Source organism: Accipiter gentilis, chromosome 29 (assembly GCF_929443795.1).
Source record: "Accipiter gentilis chromosome 29, bAccGen1.1, whole genome shotgun sequence".
In the NCBI taxonomy this organism is placed as follows: Eukaryota; Metazoa; Chordata; class Aves; order Accipitriformes; family Accipitridae; genus Astur; species Astur gentilis.
Window position 1 is genome coordinate 3,867,718 of NC_064908.1, and position 15,019 is coordinate 3,882,736.

The 15,019-nt window shown below is 47.5% G+C and overlaps 3 protein-coding genes across 3 annotated transcripts in view; 1 reads left to right on the forward strand and 2 right to left on the reverse strand.

Annotated features, from left to right (window-relative positions):
• SNRPE (small nuclear ribonucleoprotein polypeptide E) overlaps positions 1–15,019 on the reverse strand; it is a 302,587-nt gene that overhangs the window by 222,612 nt on the left and 64,956 nt on the right. The gene's annotated exons all lie outside the window — the stretch shown is intronic.
• LOC126051937 (uncharacterized) overlaps positions 1–15,019 on the reverse strand; it is a 183,807-nt gene that overhangs the window by 121,334 nt on the left and 47,454 nt on the right. The gene's annotated exons all lie outside the window — the stretch shown is intronic.
• LOC126051953 (zinc finger CCCH domain-containing protein 11A-like) lies at positions 5,761–8,559 on the forward strand (the record flags this gene model as incomplete). Its single annotated transcript, XM_049831888.1, is given in 7 exon segments — positions 5,761–5,814; positions 6,000–6,119; positions 6,746–6,869; positions 7,318–7,478; positions 7,480–7,520; positions 7,823–7,959; positions 8,495–8,559. Coding segments are annotated over 7 exon segments (702 nt in total), but the record flags the coding sequence as incomplete, so codon positions are not given.

The window sequence follows — 15,019 nt, forward strand, 5'->3', positions numbered from 1 at the left end:
CAAGTCCCCAGGTCTCTGAAGGAGAGGCTAGGACTGCCCTCTGAACAGAGCCGTACAGAGACAGGTACGAACTGGCTATTAAGTATGCTTTCCCCTTTTGTCTTTCCATGAGCTTTCATACAGCCCTAAAAGTGAATTTAAAAAACCCTGCCTGATTCCTCTTGCTCGAGTGCTGAAGCTCGAGTGCTGTTTAGCTGCTGGCTAAATACACTTAACTAGAAGGACTGTGGCGCTGTTAAGAGAACCTGTTTGTTTGTTGGGTTTTTTTTTCCTGAGGCAGAGCAAGACGGTATCAATTCTCTCTTCCTTTTACTCTAGCCAAACCAAAGGGGTGCCTGAAGCCTTTGGATGGGAAAGCCACCTTCCCCAGAAAGCAGCCACTGAAACGTAAGGCAGCCGAGAGTCATCCGTCTGCCGTGGCGGCTGTGAAGCCACTGAGTGCCACTGGTGGCGACGGGAAGGAGCCTTCAGCTAAAAAAGCGGCTGTGGTAAGGAGAGCGGCTGAGGCAGTAGTGGGTCCCTAGTAAAATTTATGCCCAAGTTGTAGCCTCCTCTTGGAGAAAAGATGGAAGACTGAAATGTTCTACGGGTCTCCGTTCCCTTTTAAATCCAAAAGTGGTCAACAGGACGCTCGTAGTACCTTTCTGCTCTTTACGAGGTGAATGGCAGTGTTTACATAATGCTCTGCCATGTCCCTTAATTGCTGCGTTCTTTAAGAAGACCCAAGGTCGTTAGTAAACGTTAAGGGAATGCTAACTTTTCTTCAGGTGTGCCCTGGCTCTGTATTTTGGTTAAGGCTCAGCAATGCCAGAGGAGAAGCAGCGGAGGAAGAATCTGCAAAGCGGTCTTTGACCTGTGTATCATAAAAACCATCTTGCTTCTTCCTAGGCCCTTGTTCCGGCTTTGCCAGAGGGCAGCCTCTTCTCCATAGGTGGGAGAGGAAAACCCCAAACCAGGTAACAACCACAACTTGTTCTTTCGCTTCATCAGTGTGCCTTTCACGTGAAACGAAGGTTGTTGGTCTTTTTTTTCACACGTGGAAAAATGAGAGTTTTGAGATAATTCATGCCAAAATCCAGCAGAGGAAAAACTCGTCTGAAATAATAAGTTTCTAGGAGCTGGCTGGACTGCTTATCTAGATCCTTGTCTGAAAATGCTGCAAGTTGGTACAGCTTTTCAGTGGCTTCTTGGGTTTTCTGAACGCCTGCGGAGGTTGACTTGGTCACCCTTTTGCAGTCAAATTAGTAAAGGTGGCAAAGTGCCTGTGGCGACAAAAACGGAACCTTCTTTGCCAGACCCCAGATGCTGTGTCTTCGCGGATAAATCCCCAAACTGCAAAATGTACCTGCTGGTACATTGGACTCTAGAAGCAGCCCCAGGTTAATTGAATAACAATCCCTGCGTAAGGCTGAGGGGTAGGAGGGATTAACTACCATTTTAAGAGCTGGTTTGCAGAAAACATCTCTCTGCTTAAGGAATGTCATACACTGATTTGCTCTCTTTCTTGTTCTTCCCAGTCCTGAACTGCATCCTGGAAGCCCGGCAGACTCTGTGGCACCGTCAGAGGTCTCAAGCTCGACCTCAGCTTCCTCAGGAGTAGCAGTAAAGACAGAGGGGTTGAGCTCCACAGGGGCCTGGGAAGCCCCCTTCTCTGTAGAAGACGACTTTGAGCAGTTTCTTTGGGAGATCTCAGGAGGCAAACTGGAAGAGATAATTGACCCGGACCCAGAGAAGGATGAGGATGAGCTCCTCATGGAGCTTGCTGAAATGCTGGACACCTGAAGCGCATAGTCTTAAGGCTTAAAATAAAGAAAGAAATAAATGGAAACTGATTCTTTTGTTGGATACCCAGAGGTGATTCTTTTTCTAGCTGAGGCTTTGCAAGGAGTCTTAAAGCACAGGTGAACTGGTAGACATTGGGAGTACCTGCACGCAGTTGTCCTGAACTTCCCTGCTGGTCAGACATGCGGTCTGAATTTGTGACCCTGCAGAAGACAGCTGAGACTGGGGTCTATTGTGTACCCTGCCACCAGGGATCGTTTTCCCTAGCAGCTACCTTTTGAATCATTTTCTTAAAGTTTTGAAGAACTTGAGTCTCTTCCTACGAGGATTTGTGAAGGTGGGGCGGCCCTCAGGCATTTGCTGCTGGCAGAGGAAAAATCGGTTGTCGGAGTGGATTGTCAATACTTTCTCTTTGGAAGAAAACACTTGCGTGCTTTGATAGTCCACTGTGCTGTCTTTGTTCCTAGAGGAAAGGTCTGAAACCAAAACTGAGCAAACTGCTGTTCCGGCTCCAGAAGGGTCACCCAGCCCCAAGCTGCCGATGCTTTATCCTGCCAAAGGACTTTCTCCCGCTGGGAGCAAGCATGGAGTTTCTGCCAGCATGGGTCGGTCGGTCGGTCGGTCGCTCGTGGACTTTGGGAGAGAGGAAGAGCGCGCGAGAGCCCGGCGAGGAAGGCTTTCCCCTCGCTGCTTCCCTCCTCCTGCTCTGTTGTCAGCCTTCACTGTCCCCAGCCTAGGCTCTGTCCGTGGAGACGAGGTTTGGTGTATGCCATGGTTTCTGTAAATATTTTATTTTTCGCTGTTATGCCCGTATTCTCCTGAAGGTCCTGTATTAAATGTAGCCTGGCCGCCTCCGCCTTCACCGGTAGTTGAGCTGTTCCCCATGACAGCAGTTAACAGCATTTTTACCAAACCCTGGCGCAGGAAAGGTGCAGGTGCGTGGTCTGTCTGTGGGGCGTCCTTAACGCTCCGCTCCAGAACCTCATCTTCCGCTACCTGCAGAACGTGAGTACCGCCGGGCTGCCGCGGCTTCGGCCCCGTGTGCGAGGAACGTCCTGGTGCTTCTTGCGCAGGGCCCTTCGAGCCGTGTGGGGAGCGGGGCGGCACACCGGACGGGTCTTTCCGAGCATGCGGCTAGAAGGCTGCATCACTGTGAGTCTCAGGATCTCTTTGGATTGGGTGTTTTGTTGGTTGTTCTTCAAATTTATAAAACTGTTTCTTCCTGTCAGGAAAAACTAGCGTGGGGGGTGCCTCTCCAATTAATAGTCTTAATTGTCCAGCCCACGTCAGCACAGCTCACGATAGTTTGTGTCGTTGTTGCTGAAGTTTAGAGCAGGGCACGTAGCTCAGCGGCGGCTTTTGTTGCTGATTTTTAGGGCTTTGATGAATGTGTGAACTTGGTGCCGGACGACACAGAGGAAATTCACTCCAAACCAAAATCAAGGAAACAGCTGGGTATGTCAGTATGTCTGTGTAAGCCGAGCGATGCCTGAAACCTGGCTGCGTGAGCCTTCCCCGTAGCAAGGCTTTAAAGCATGAAAGGTGTGAAGAGGGTTGAGTTTGGAGTACAGTGAGCGGATACGGGCTAGGTCTCGGTTCCTGCTGTTTCTTGAGCTGGTGGTTTTGTTGAACGTGAAGGAGAAAGAATCTGCCTCTGCCTGAGACGAGTCTTTGTCTTTCAAATGTGCGTAACAACGGATGGGCTGCGCTGCACTTTTTCTGCAGCCCGGGTGGCTGGAGGGGTCCAGTCAAACTCCTGCTCAGGAATATGGAAGGCGACAAGCGGAATGCTGAGCTGCTTGGACATTCAAAAGAGCTAGATCTGAGGGGATTTCTCTTGTTCCCCCCATGGTGGTGGATATAGTAAAGTTGCACTATACAGGTGTGTCTCACTTCCTAGGGAAAAGAAATGGCACCTTCTAGACCGTGAATTCCTCCTGATTTGTGTTGGAATGCCTCTGCTGGGCAAAGCAGTGGTCCTTACTTGCCTTCCATTTAGGAGTTGGCTTGTGCAAACTGCGGAAATCGTGCTTGAAATTTCATTTAATTATCAATGGCATCAGCAGCACACCCAGTAATTTCTAGGAGGAGATGCGTAGGAATCTGCATGACACAACAGTCTGTTTTCGAAGGTGCTAAGGGTGAAAAGTGAATAGTCCCATCAATACTGAAGAAGGGAAGGAACCCTTGCACTTAACAACTGTTTTTCTTCCCTTTGACAAGCAGTCAAAACCCAATAACTAACATGAGAACCCACCTTGTCCTCTCTTTATTTCAGATTTGGGAAAATTCCCTGCCAGAAAAAAAAAAAACCTTCTTGAAAATCCGCTAGTGTTTGTGTGAGTAGAAGGTTCCAACCTTTTGCTATTAATTTGTAAGAACCATTTCATTCCGTTTTGTCCAAGAGAGTCAGAAATACTTGCACAGAAACGCGCAGCGTCTGAATGAAAGGGGTCAGAACCGCTTGAATTTGAGCTTTATCTGGTGTGGTTGCAGGTTTTATGGCATTTAGTATCTTTAAAAGGGTAAGAATCAAAGTATCTGACTTCGCATGAAGAAAACCTGCTTGTGGCTAAAGAAGATCAGTTTCAGCTCTGGAGGCACCAAAAAATCATCAGCTGTCGAACTGGACCTAAGCCATCTTTTCAAACCTTCCGTGATCTTGCTGCAATGCATGATGATGGATATATGGATTAGAGAAGAGCGTATGAAGGCAAACTTGTAGCATTGGCTCTGATGTAAAAAGAGAACAAATTCTTTCCTAAAAATCAAAGTCATCCCAAATTCTTGGTATCATGCAGCCATGCCACTTGCAAAGGAAGCATTTCCCTGCCTCTCAAAGCTTGCGGTATCCTCGATCTGCTGTCTCCCTGCTGTTAATTGATTGCAACTCCGCGTGTCCGATTAGGGCTGAGAGTTGCTCTCGCTACGGATATCGTGCAACATAGGCTGTGCACGCTCGCGTGTGTAGAAACGTTGATACTGTATGCGTGTAGGTAGGTATGCCTGTTTGTGTGCTGACCCCCAAATCCCTCGTGTTATAAAGCATCAGCCTTGAAGGCACATTCATCAAACCGTTACGTAGATCTTTTGGGTTTGCCGGTTCCCTCAAAATGAGAGACTTTCTATGCAGTCTGCTGTGGCAAATAGCCCCACATTCTAATTTTCACTCTCACTCTTGCTGACTTTATCATCACTCGCTCTTGGTGTGTGCACAAACAGGTATGTGTATGTATGTCCAGACAGTATTTAACAGGTAGAGTTGACTAAAACAACTGTAAGGAGTGGAAATTCTGGCTATTCTGCTTCAGCTGTGGACAACTTGGCTTCAGATTCTCATCCAGAGAATGAGATGTGTTAGCAAGAGCTTGTCCTGCGCTTCAGACGACATGATGGGTGGTTTGCATACGCATCATAGTGCAGCATTCTCTGTGTAACTTGTGACACCGAGGGCGCTGTCAGGCTAGTGGAGTGCGGTGACCAGCAGGTAAATCATCAGCAGCTGTCTGCGTCTGGGGTAAGGCTGACGGATTGACAAGGGGGATGAGAACACGTAGTTCCTGGGGCTCTGCCTTCCTTGTGATCTGGCTGTCCTAATCAACAGGGGGGGCGTTAAGCATCTTTAATATTTTTGTAAGCGATTAAAGGCACAAAGCAGAGCAGCAAGAGAGACTGCCCAAGTGAAATACTTTGTGCTTTATAACCCGCAAGTACCCACAGGTAGGGGCAATAATACTCCTCTCGTGCGTTAGCTGGGGTGCAACAAAAAAGGTTAGACCGGGGAGTAGGACTGTTTCTCCTTTTTCACTTACTGATACCTTTCTTTAGGGTTACTTTGAAAAAGACGATTTGACTGATCGAGCCGTCAGGAGACTTTCCGTCCAAGAAAGAGCGAAGGCAGCTCTTACGAGGACTGGAGGAAGTCCCTGCTGAGAGCGAACCCTTCGAACCTGAGCTCGTTCTCAGACGGTGTCGATTATGTCCAAGCAAGGGGACGACTGCTACTTCTATTTCTATTCCACCTGTGACAAGGTATGTTTGGGCTGCTTTTGCTTTGGGGTTTCTTGTTGAGTTTTTAGGAGAGGAGGGGGCGGAGACATCCAGATGTCTGTTAACTTAAGAAGCAGTTAGATTCTGCTTCCAGTTCTACTAGCATGGATAATTTTTGAGGCTGTACTCTTTTAATTTCCTCTTTGTGGGTTTCCTTTTGGTTACAGGGAGACAGCTGTTCCTTCCGCCACTGTGCGGCTGCTCTGGGAAGTGAGAGAGTGTGCAGGCGGTGGCAGGAGGGTCGCTGTTTCAAGCCTACCTGCAGATTGAGACACATGGAAGTCGATGTGAGTGTTTGCCTAAAGATGTGTTCTCCAACTAAATCCCTGAAAGCATTTTTCCTTGCTGTCGGCAGACTGAATGTGCTTGTACGTGCTAGATTTACTTGCTTTCACATGATACTGGTTTCTGTTACTTGGAGGGGGGTGGGAGGAAGTTGGGGGAAGAAAAATCAATTTCTGAGGTATACCTCAGCAAGACATTTTTGTATTAGGTGCTGGCGTTGTTCTGACGTCTTGGGGTAGCACAGGGTGGGGAGGGAGAAGATGGGAAGGAAATAAGGCTCTGAAAGAGAACTTGAGATAGATTCAAGCTAGGCAGTTCAAGGCATTTTTCCCCTCTGAATAATCCCAGTATTTTGCACATTGTCTTAGTTTAACCCACCCTGAACTGATGTGTGCGAGCCCGCGACTTCTCCAACGGAACGACAGGAAAGCTAGATAATATGTAGTAGTTACAGCTTACGCAAGTTTTGTCGATCTGCCCTGAAATGCTTTCAGTGATAGACTGCCCTTGGGAATGATGTTTCCGCACTGCACTGCGATAGCCCTGTCTCTGGCATGACGTGTAACTATGTCTCTTAGCAAGCCTAAGGCGAGTGTTACCACGAGCTTTTCTTTCTTTCTGTCTTCAGAAAAAGCGCAGTGAGATTCCTTGCTACTGGGAGAATCAACCAGCTGGCTGTCAGAAATCCAACTGCGCGTTCCATCACACGAAAGGACGCTATGTTGATGGGCGCTTCTTCCCGCCAAGCAAAAGTGAGTTTCTTGGGCCCTTTTCCTTTAAGCATGAAAGAATTAATTCTGAATATTACTTCGGAGTGGGTACAATGCCGTAGAAGGCATCAAGTAACTGCTCACTGATGAGCGTAGGGAGAAGTGAGCAGTCACAGGCTCTCAGCTAAACGGACTGTAATTCTGGTGTTTAATTTTTTCTTTCACGCTCAGCTTCTCTGTGCTTTGTGTGATCTTTGCACTTCAGGTGGCTTTCCCTTCATTTCATCCTTTCTGGAGGGTAGGGTGGTGAGATGAGTGTGTGAAGGGAAGCCGTTGTTCCTAGTGTGTTCGTAGGGGTGGGGAATAGGAAACTCTGAATTCAGCAGCCAGGTGGGTTGTCTACCTTATCTACCGTATCTAGACAGTGAGTGCAAGGTCGGGGTGACAGTTTTACATGGCCAAATGAGAGATGGTCCTCGTCTTCCTCTAGCTACGCTTCCAAGTCCACCTGAGCCTGCAGAAGATGATGTGAAAATGGCTCAGGCGTCACTGCAGCAAAACACACTTTCTGTCCAGTCAAGTCCCACTCCGCAGCTGAGGGGGGTGATGAAAGTGGAAAGCTCTGAAAAGGTCCCAAGTCCTACACATCCTCCAGCCAGTTGTAATCAGTGCTGCAGATGACGATGAAGATGGGTACTTTTTGCTTACTGAAGGCATTTCTACTGGAGGTGAATGTATAACTTCACAGAGTGCCTGAACTGTGTCGTGTTTAAAGCTACGGACGAGAGTCTGGAGTCTTAAATATTTTTTTCCCCGGTATAGCTCTCGCTTGTATGAGCCTGTCAAGTCAATGCAGCTGTTTAAAAAACACCTCCCGCAAACAGTTGCTTGTAGTTAAGAATGCGAACAGAATATGAACCGTGGACTGAAACGTCGTTGTACGAGCTACATGAGCATGAAACGCCTTGTATAATCCCTGCTCCATAACTGAAGAGGTTTTATTTTGGACTTTCAGAGCAGCTTTCTGAAGAAGGAGATGAAACTAAAACACCTGTCCAGCAACCAGCAACACAAGCCCGTAGTGGATCGCGGATAATTTCCACTGGGAAACGCGGGGCTGATACAAAGCAAGGTATTCTAGCAGCTGTAGTAGGATGGCTTGGAAGGAGAACTTGACGATGAACTCCAAAGTGATATGTTCTAAATCTACAGTAGAACATCGGGTAGCTGGATGGAGTCAGTTATTTCCACGAGCTCATTCCTGTCTAATACTGTCGTGTGTCCCTTGGGTCAGACAGGTCAACTCCTCCTTGTAGACTTTTGTAAAACAAAAGAGAGCCACAGCGTGGAGTTGAAATGCCTGCAAATGTGTCCTTTCAAACACTGTGGGAAGAAGCCATGTCTAATGGAATCTAATATCGTGTAGATGGATTAAAACGCTTAAAACTGCAGGTTTTACTCTGTAGGGTGGGAGGAGGGGTGAAGAAGGGTGCCAATCGCTTACCAAAATACCCATCCGTTCTATGGCTTTTTGTCCTGGTGGGGAGTGTTGAGAGGGTTTATTTGGAAGACTTTGGAAGGGTTCTGAGCTGTCAGAAGCTTGAGGATGTGTGCTCTTCAACATGTGCCTTTAGGCCTCAGCTTCATTAATGATTTTCTGTTTTCAGAGGACAATTTAAATTTTGGAATAAAAACACTTGAAGAAATCAAATTGGAGAAACTAAAGGAAAAAACAAAAAGCCAAGGTGGTGAGTTAATATCCCCTACTTGTAGTGACTACTATTGTTTCCATTTCATGGCTCCTCAACCGAAAGGTTAAGTAATAATTAGGATAATTCAGACACGTTAGCCTGCTGGTGCTGCCTTTTCTAATGGAAACCATGCTTTTAGGCTTCCAGGCCCTGGTTTGATTGCAAATATTTGGCATTTGTAGGTGCTCAGTTTGTTGTGTTGCAGTAAAAGATCCAGAAGGGGTTTTTATCAGCCTGACATTAAGCCGTAGCTCATCATGTATTACACCACCTTACAGACCCTCCAATGTGCTTAATTGGACTCTCATGTTCCTGAAGTTGAGTGAGATTTGTGAATGAGCTAATGTGTCGACAGCACGTGGCGGAAGTAGCGGTTGGGTGAAGTGCAGTAGCAGCAGAGAGAGAGGCTAATGTCAATAAAAGTGTCAGTATGCAAATAAGGGGATAACTGGGAAAACCGGGCAGTAATGCAAGGGCAGACCTATAGAAGATGGTATTATACAAGTAGCCAATTTTTGAAGCGTTGACCAGGCTGACGGTGGCTCTTGCGGACAGTAGCGTGATACGAGTCTGTGTATAAGTGGTGGTGTTCAGATCTGCACAAATTCCTTTGAAAGGCAAAAACCGTGGGGCACTACTACTACGCGTAGTCACTCGTTTCTGTGGTTTGGCTACCAGAAGAGTGCCTTTTGCCGGGACGTGGGCTAGAAGGACAATGCTCTTAGTGGCTACTGGCTTCTGTGCAGTGAAGAGCTAGATTAGTCTTTGTCTTAGGGGAGGAGCCTGTGATTCAACTGAATCTTGGCGAGAGGATGGGAAAACGGAAAGCCTCCAGAGGAAGAGCTTTTTGTGAGGCGTTGTTCGGGTGCCCTCATCTAAACGTGACTATGTTGAAGGGTATTTTTGCTGCGTGCCGGAGGAAAATACATTTTGGCAGAGATGTGTATTGACGGCAGGCAGAAGTGGCAAATTTGGTTATCAGCTGAAAGGCAAATCTAAGAAAAGATCCCCGGAAGCATGGAAGTTTGTGGCTGACTGTTCTAAAATCCGCCTCCAGAGAAACGTTCTTAAAGTATTGCCTGTTTCCTCTCTTTCTGAAGCTGGTAAAAGTGTCCTTCCGTTAAAGCGCAAGCTTGCTGACAGGCTGGGGAAGAAGACAGAGGTTCTGGAGAGTGCTGACAAAGCACCAAAGAGAGGTGCAGCTACTAAGCAGACATGGGGATTTGATGCACAGATTTTCTGTTTAGGTTTGCTGTTTGTCCTTTCTTCTAGTGGTTCTTTGTGCGTGTTGGTTGCGGGCTCAAGGTAGCTCTGAATCCCAGTGACGTGACGGCTCTCATTTCGAAACGTGAACAGCAAATGGAGATTTATGCAGCCTGCCCAACTTTTTCTGTTCTCTCTTGTAGTTCAAGTCCCCAGGTCTCTGAAGGAGAGGCTAGGACTGCCCTCTGAACAGAGCCGTACAGAGACAGGTACGAACTGGCTATTAAGTATGCGTTCCCCTTTTGTCTTTCCATGAGCTTTCATACAGCCCTAAAAGTGAATTTAAAAAACCCTGCCTGATTCCTCTTGCTCGAGTGCTGAAGCTCGAGTGCTGTTTAGCTGCTGGCTAAATACACTTAACTAGAAGGACTGTGGCGCTGTTAAGAGAACCTGTTTGTTTGTTGGGTTTTTTTTTCCTGAGGCAGAGCAAGACGGTATCAATTCTCTCTTCCTTTTACTCTAGCCAAACCAAAGGGGTGCCTGAAGCCTTTGGATGGGAAAGCCACCTTCCCCAGAAAGCAGCCACTGAAACGTAAGGCAGCCGAGAGTCATCCGTCTGCCGTGGCGGCTGTGAAGCCACCGAGTGCCACTGGTGGCGACGGGAAGGAGCCTTCAGCTAAAAAAGCGGCTGTGGTAAGGAGAGCGGCTGAGGCAGTAGTGGGTCCCTAGTAAAATTTATGCCCAAGTTGTAGCCTCCTCTTGGAGAAAAGATGGAAGACTGAAATGTTCTACGGGTCTCCGTTCCCTTTTAAATCCAAAAGTGGTCGACAGGACGCTCGCAGTACCTTTCTGCTCTTTACGAGGTGAATGGCAGTGTTTACATAATGCTCTGCCATGTCCCTTAATTGCTGCGTTCTTTAAGAAGACCCAAGGTCGTTAGTAAACGTTAAGGGAATGCTAACTTTTCTTCAGGTGTGCCCTGGCTCTGTATTTTGGTTAAGGCTCAGCAATGCCAGAGGAGAAGCAGCGGAGGAAGAATCTGCAAAGCAGTCTTTGACCTGTGTATCATAAAAACCATCTTGCTTCTTCCTAGGCCCTTGTTCCGGCTTTGCCAGAGGGCAGCCTCTTCTCCATAGGCGGGAGAGGAAAACCCCAAACCAGGTAACAACCACAACTTGTTCTTTTGCTTCATCAGTGTGCCTTTCACGTGAAACGAAGGTTGTTGGGGTTTTTTTTTCACACGTGGAAAAATGAGAGTTTTGAGATAATTCATGCCAAAATCCAGCAGAGGAAAAACTCGTCTGAAATAATAAGTTTCTAGGAGCTGGCTGGACTGCTTATCTAGATCCTTGTCTGAAAATGCTGCAAGTTGGTACAGCTTTTCAGTGGCTTCTTGGGTTTTCTGAACGCCTGCGGAGGTTGACTTGGTCACCCTTTTGCAGTCAAATTAGTAAAGGTGGCAAAGTGCCTGTGGCGACAAAAACGGAACCTTCTTTGCCAGACCCCAGATGCTGTGTCTTCGCGGATAAATCCCCAAACTGCAAAATGTACCTGCTGGTACATTGGACTCTAGAAGCAGCCCCAGGTTAATTGAATAACAATCCCTGCGTAAGGCTGAGGGGTAGGAGGGATTAACTACCATTTTAAGAGCTGGTTTGCAGAAAACATCTCTCTGCTTAAGGAATGTCATACACTGATTTGCTCTCTTTCTTGTTCTTCCCAGTCCTGAACTGCATCCTGGAAGCCCGGCAGACTCTGTGGCACCGTCAGAGGTCTCAAGCTCGACCTCAGCTTCCTCAGGAGTAGCAGTAAAGACAGAGGGGTTGAGCTCCACAGGGGCCTGGGAAGCCCCCTTCTCTGTAGAAGACGACTTTGAGCAGTTTCTTTGGGAGATCTCAGGAGGCAAACTGGAAGAGATAATTGACCCGGACCCAGAGAAGGATGAGGATGAGCTCCTCATGGAGCTTGCTGAAATGCTGGACACCTGAAGCGCATAGTCTTAAGGCTTAAAATAAAGAAAGAAATAAATGGAAACTGATTCTTTTGTTGGATACCCAGAGGTGATTCTTTTTCTAGCTGAGGCTTTGCAAGGAGTCTTAAAGCACAGGTGAACTGGTAGACATTGGGAGTACCTGCACGCAGTTGTCCTGAACTTCCCTGCTGGTCAGACATGCGGTCTGAATTTGTGACCCTGCAGAAGACAGCTGAGACTGGGGTCTATTGTGTACCCTGCCACCAGGGATCGTTTTCCCTAGCAGCTACCTTTTGAATCATTTTCTTAAAGTTTTGAAGAACTTGAGTCTCTTCCTACAAGGATTTGTGAAGGTGGGGCGGCCCTCAGGCATTTGCTGCTGGCAGAGGAAAAATCGGTTGTCGGAGTGGATTGTCAATACTTTCTCTTTGGAAGAAAACACTTGCGTGCTTTGATAGTCCACTGTGCTGTCTTTGTTCCTAGAGGAAAGGTCTGAAACCAAAACTGAGCAAACTGCTGTTCCGGCTCCAGAAGGGTCACCCAGCCCCAAGCTGCCGATGCTTTATCCTGCCAAAGGACTTTCTCCCGCTGGGAGCAAGCATGGAGTTTCTGCCAGCATGGGTCGGTCGCTCGCTCGCTCGCTCGTGGACTTTGGGAGAGAGGAAGAGCGCGCAAGAGCCCAGCGAGGAAGGCTTTCCCCTCGCTGCTTCCCTCCTCCTGCTCTGTTGTCAGCCTTCACTGTCCCCGGCCTAGGCTCTGTCCGTGGAGACGAGGTTTGGTGTATGCCATGGTTTCTGTAAATATTTTATTTTTCGCTGTTATGCCCGTATTCTCCTGAAGGTCCTGTATTAAATGTAGCCTGGCCGCCTCCGCCTTCACCGGTAGTTGAGCTGTTCCCCATGACAGCAGTTAACAGCATTTTTACCAAACCCTGGCGCAGGAAAGGTGCAGGTGCGTGGTCTGTCTGTGGGGCGTCCTTAACGCTCCGCTCCAGAACCTCATCTTCCGCTACCTGCAGAACGTGAGTACCGCCGGGCTGCCGCGGCTTCGGCCCCGTGTGCGAGGAACGTCCTGGTGCTTCTTGCGCAGGGCCCTTCGAGCCGTGTGGGGAGCGGGGCGGCACACCGGACGGGTCTTTCCGAGCATGCGGCTAGAAGGCTGCATCACTGTGAGTCTCAGGATCTCTTTGGATTGGGTGTTTTGTTGGTTGTTCTTCAAATTTATAAAACTGTTTCTTCCTGTCAGGAAAAACTAGCGTGGGGGGTGCCTCTCCAATTAATAGTCTTAATTGTCCAGCCCACGTCAGCACAGCTCACGATAGTTTGTGTCGTTGTTGCTGAAGTTTAGAGCAGGGCACGTAGCTCAGCGGCGGCTTTTGTTGCTGATTTTTAGGGCTTTGATGAATGTGTGAACTTGGTGCCGGACGACGCAGAGGAAATTCACTCCAAACCAAAATCAAGGAAACAGCTGGGTATGTCAGTATGTCTGTGTAAGCCGAGCGATGCCTGAAACCTGGCTGCGTGAGCCTTCCCCGTAGCAAGGCTTTAAAGCATGAAAGGTGTGAAGAGGGTTGAGTTTGGAGTACAGTGAGCGGATACGGGCTAGGTCTCGGTTCCTGCTGTTTCTTGAGCTGGTGGTTTTGTTGAACGTGAAGGAGAAAGAATCTGCCTCTGCCTGAGACGAGTCTTTGTCTTTCAAATGTGCGTAACAACGGATGGGCTGCGCTGCACTTTTTCTGCAGCCCGGGTGGCTGGAGGGGTCCAGTCAAACTCCTGCTCAGGAATATGGAAGGCGACAAGCGGAATGCTGAGCTGCTTGGACATTCAAAAGAGCTAGATCTGAGGGGATTTCTCTTGTTCCCCCCATGGTGGTGGATATAGTAAAGTTGCACTATACAGGTGTGTCTCACTTCCTAGGGAAAAGAAATGGCACCTTCTAGACCGTGAATTCCTCCTGATTTGTGTTGGAATGCCTCTGCTGGGCAAAGCAGTGGTCCTTACTTGCCTTCCATTTAGGAGTTGGCTTGTGCAAACTGCGGAAATCGTGCTTGAAATTTCATTTAATTATCAATGGCATCAGCAGCACACCCAGTAATTTCTAGGAGGAGATGCGTAGGAATCTGCAGGACACAACAGTCTGTTTTCGAAGGTGCTAAGGGTGAAAAGTGAATAGTCCCATCAATACTGAAGAAGGGAAGGAACCCTTGCACTTAACAACTGTTTTTCTTCCCTTTGACAAGCAGTCAAAACCCAATAACTAACATGAGAACCCACCTTGTCCTCTCTTTATTTCAGATTTGGGAAAATTCCCTGCCAGAAAAAAAAAAAACCTCCTTGAAAATCCGCTAGTGTTTGTGTGAGTAGAAGGTTCCAACCTTTTGCTATTAATTTGTAAGAACCATTTCATTCTGTTTTGTCCAAGAGAGTCAGAAATACTTGCACAGAAACGCGCAGCGTCTGAATGAAAGGGGTCAGAACCGCTTGAATTTGAGCTTTATCTGGTGTGGTTGCAGGTTTTATGGCATTTAGTATCTTTAAAAGAGTAAGAATCAAAGTATCTGACTTCGCATGAAGAAAACCTGCTTGTGGCTAAAGAAGATCAGTTTCAGCTCTGGAGGCACCAAAAAATCATCAGCTGTCGAACTGGACCTAAGCCATCTTTTCAAACCTTCCGTGATCTTGCTGCAATGCATGATGATGGATATATGGATTAGAGAAGAGCGTATGAAGGCAAACTTGTAGCATTGGCTCTGATGTAAAAAAAGAACAAATTCTTTCCTAAAAATCAAAGTCATCCCAAATTCTTGGTATCATGCAGCCATGCCACTTGCAAAGGAAGCATTTCCCTGCCTCTCAAAGCTTGCGGTATCCTCGATCTGCTGTCTCCCTGCTGTTAATTGATTGCAACTCCGCGTGTCCGATTAGGGCTGAGAGTTGCTCTCGCTACGGATATCGTGCAACATAGGCTGTGCACGCTCGCGTGTGTAGAAACGTTGATACTGTATGCGTGTAGGTAGGTATGCCTGTTTGTGTGCTGACCCCCAAATCCCTCGTGTTATAAAGCATCAGCCTTGAAGGCACATTCATCAAACCGTTACGTAGATCTTTTGGGTTTGCTGGTTCCCTCAAAATGAAAGACTTTCTATGCAGTCTGCTGTGGCAAATAGCCCCACATTCTAATTTTTACTCTCACTCTTGCTGACTTTATCATCACTCGCTCTTGGTGTGTGCATAAACAGGTATGTGTATGTATGTCCAGACAGTATT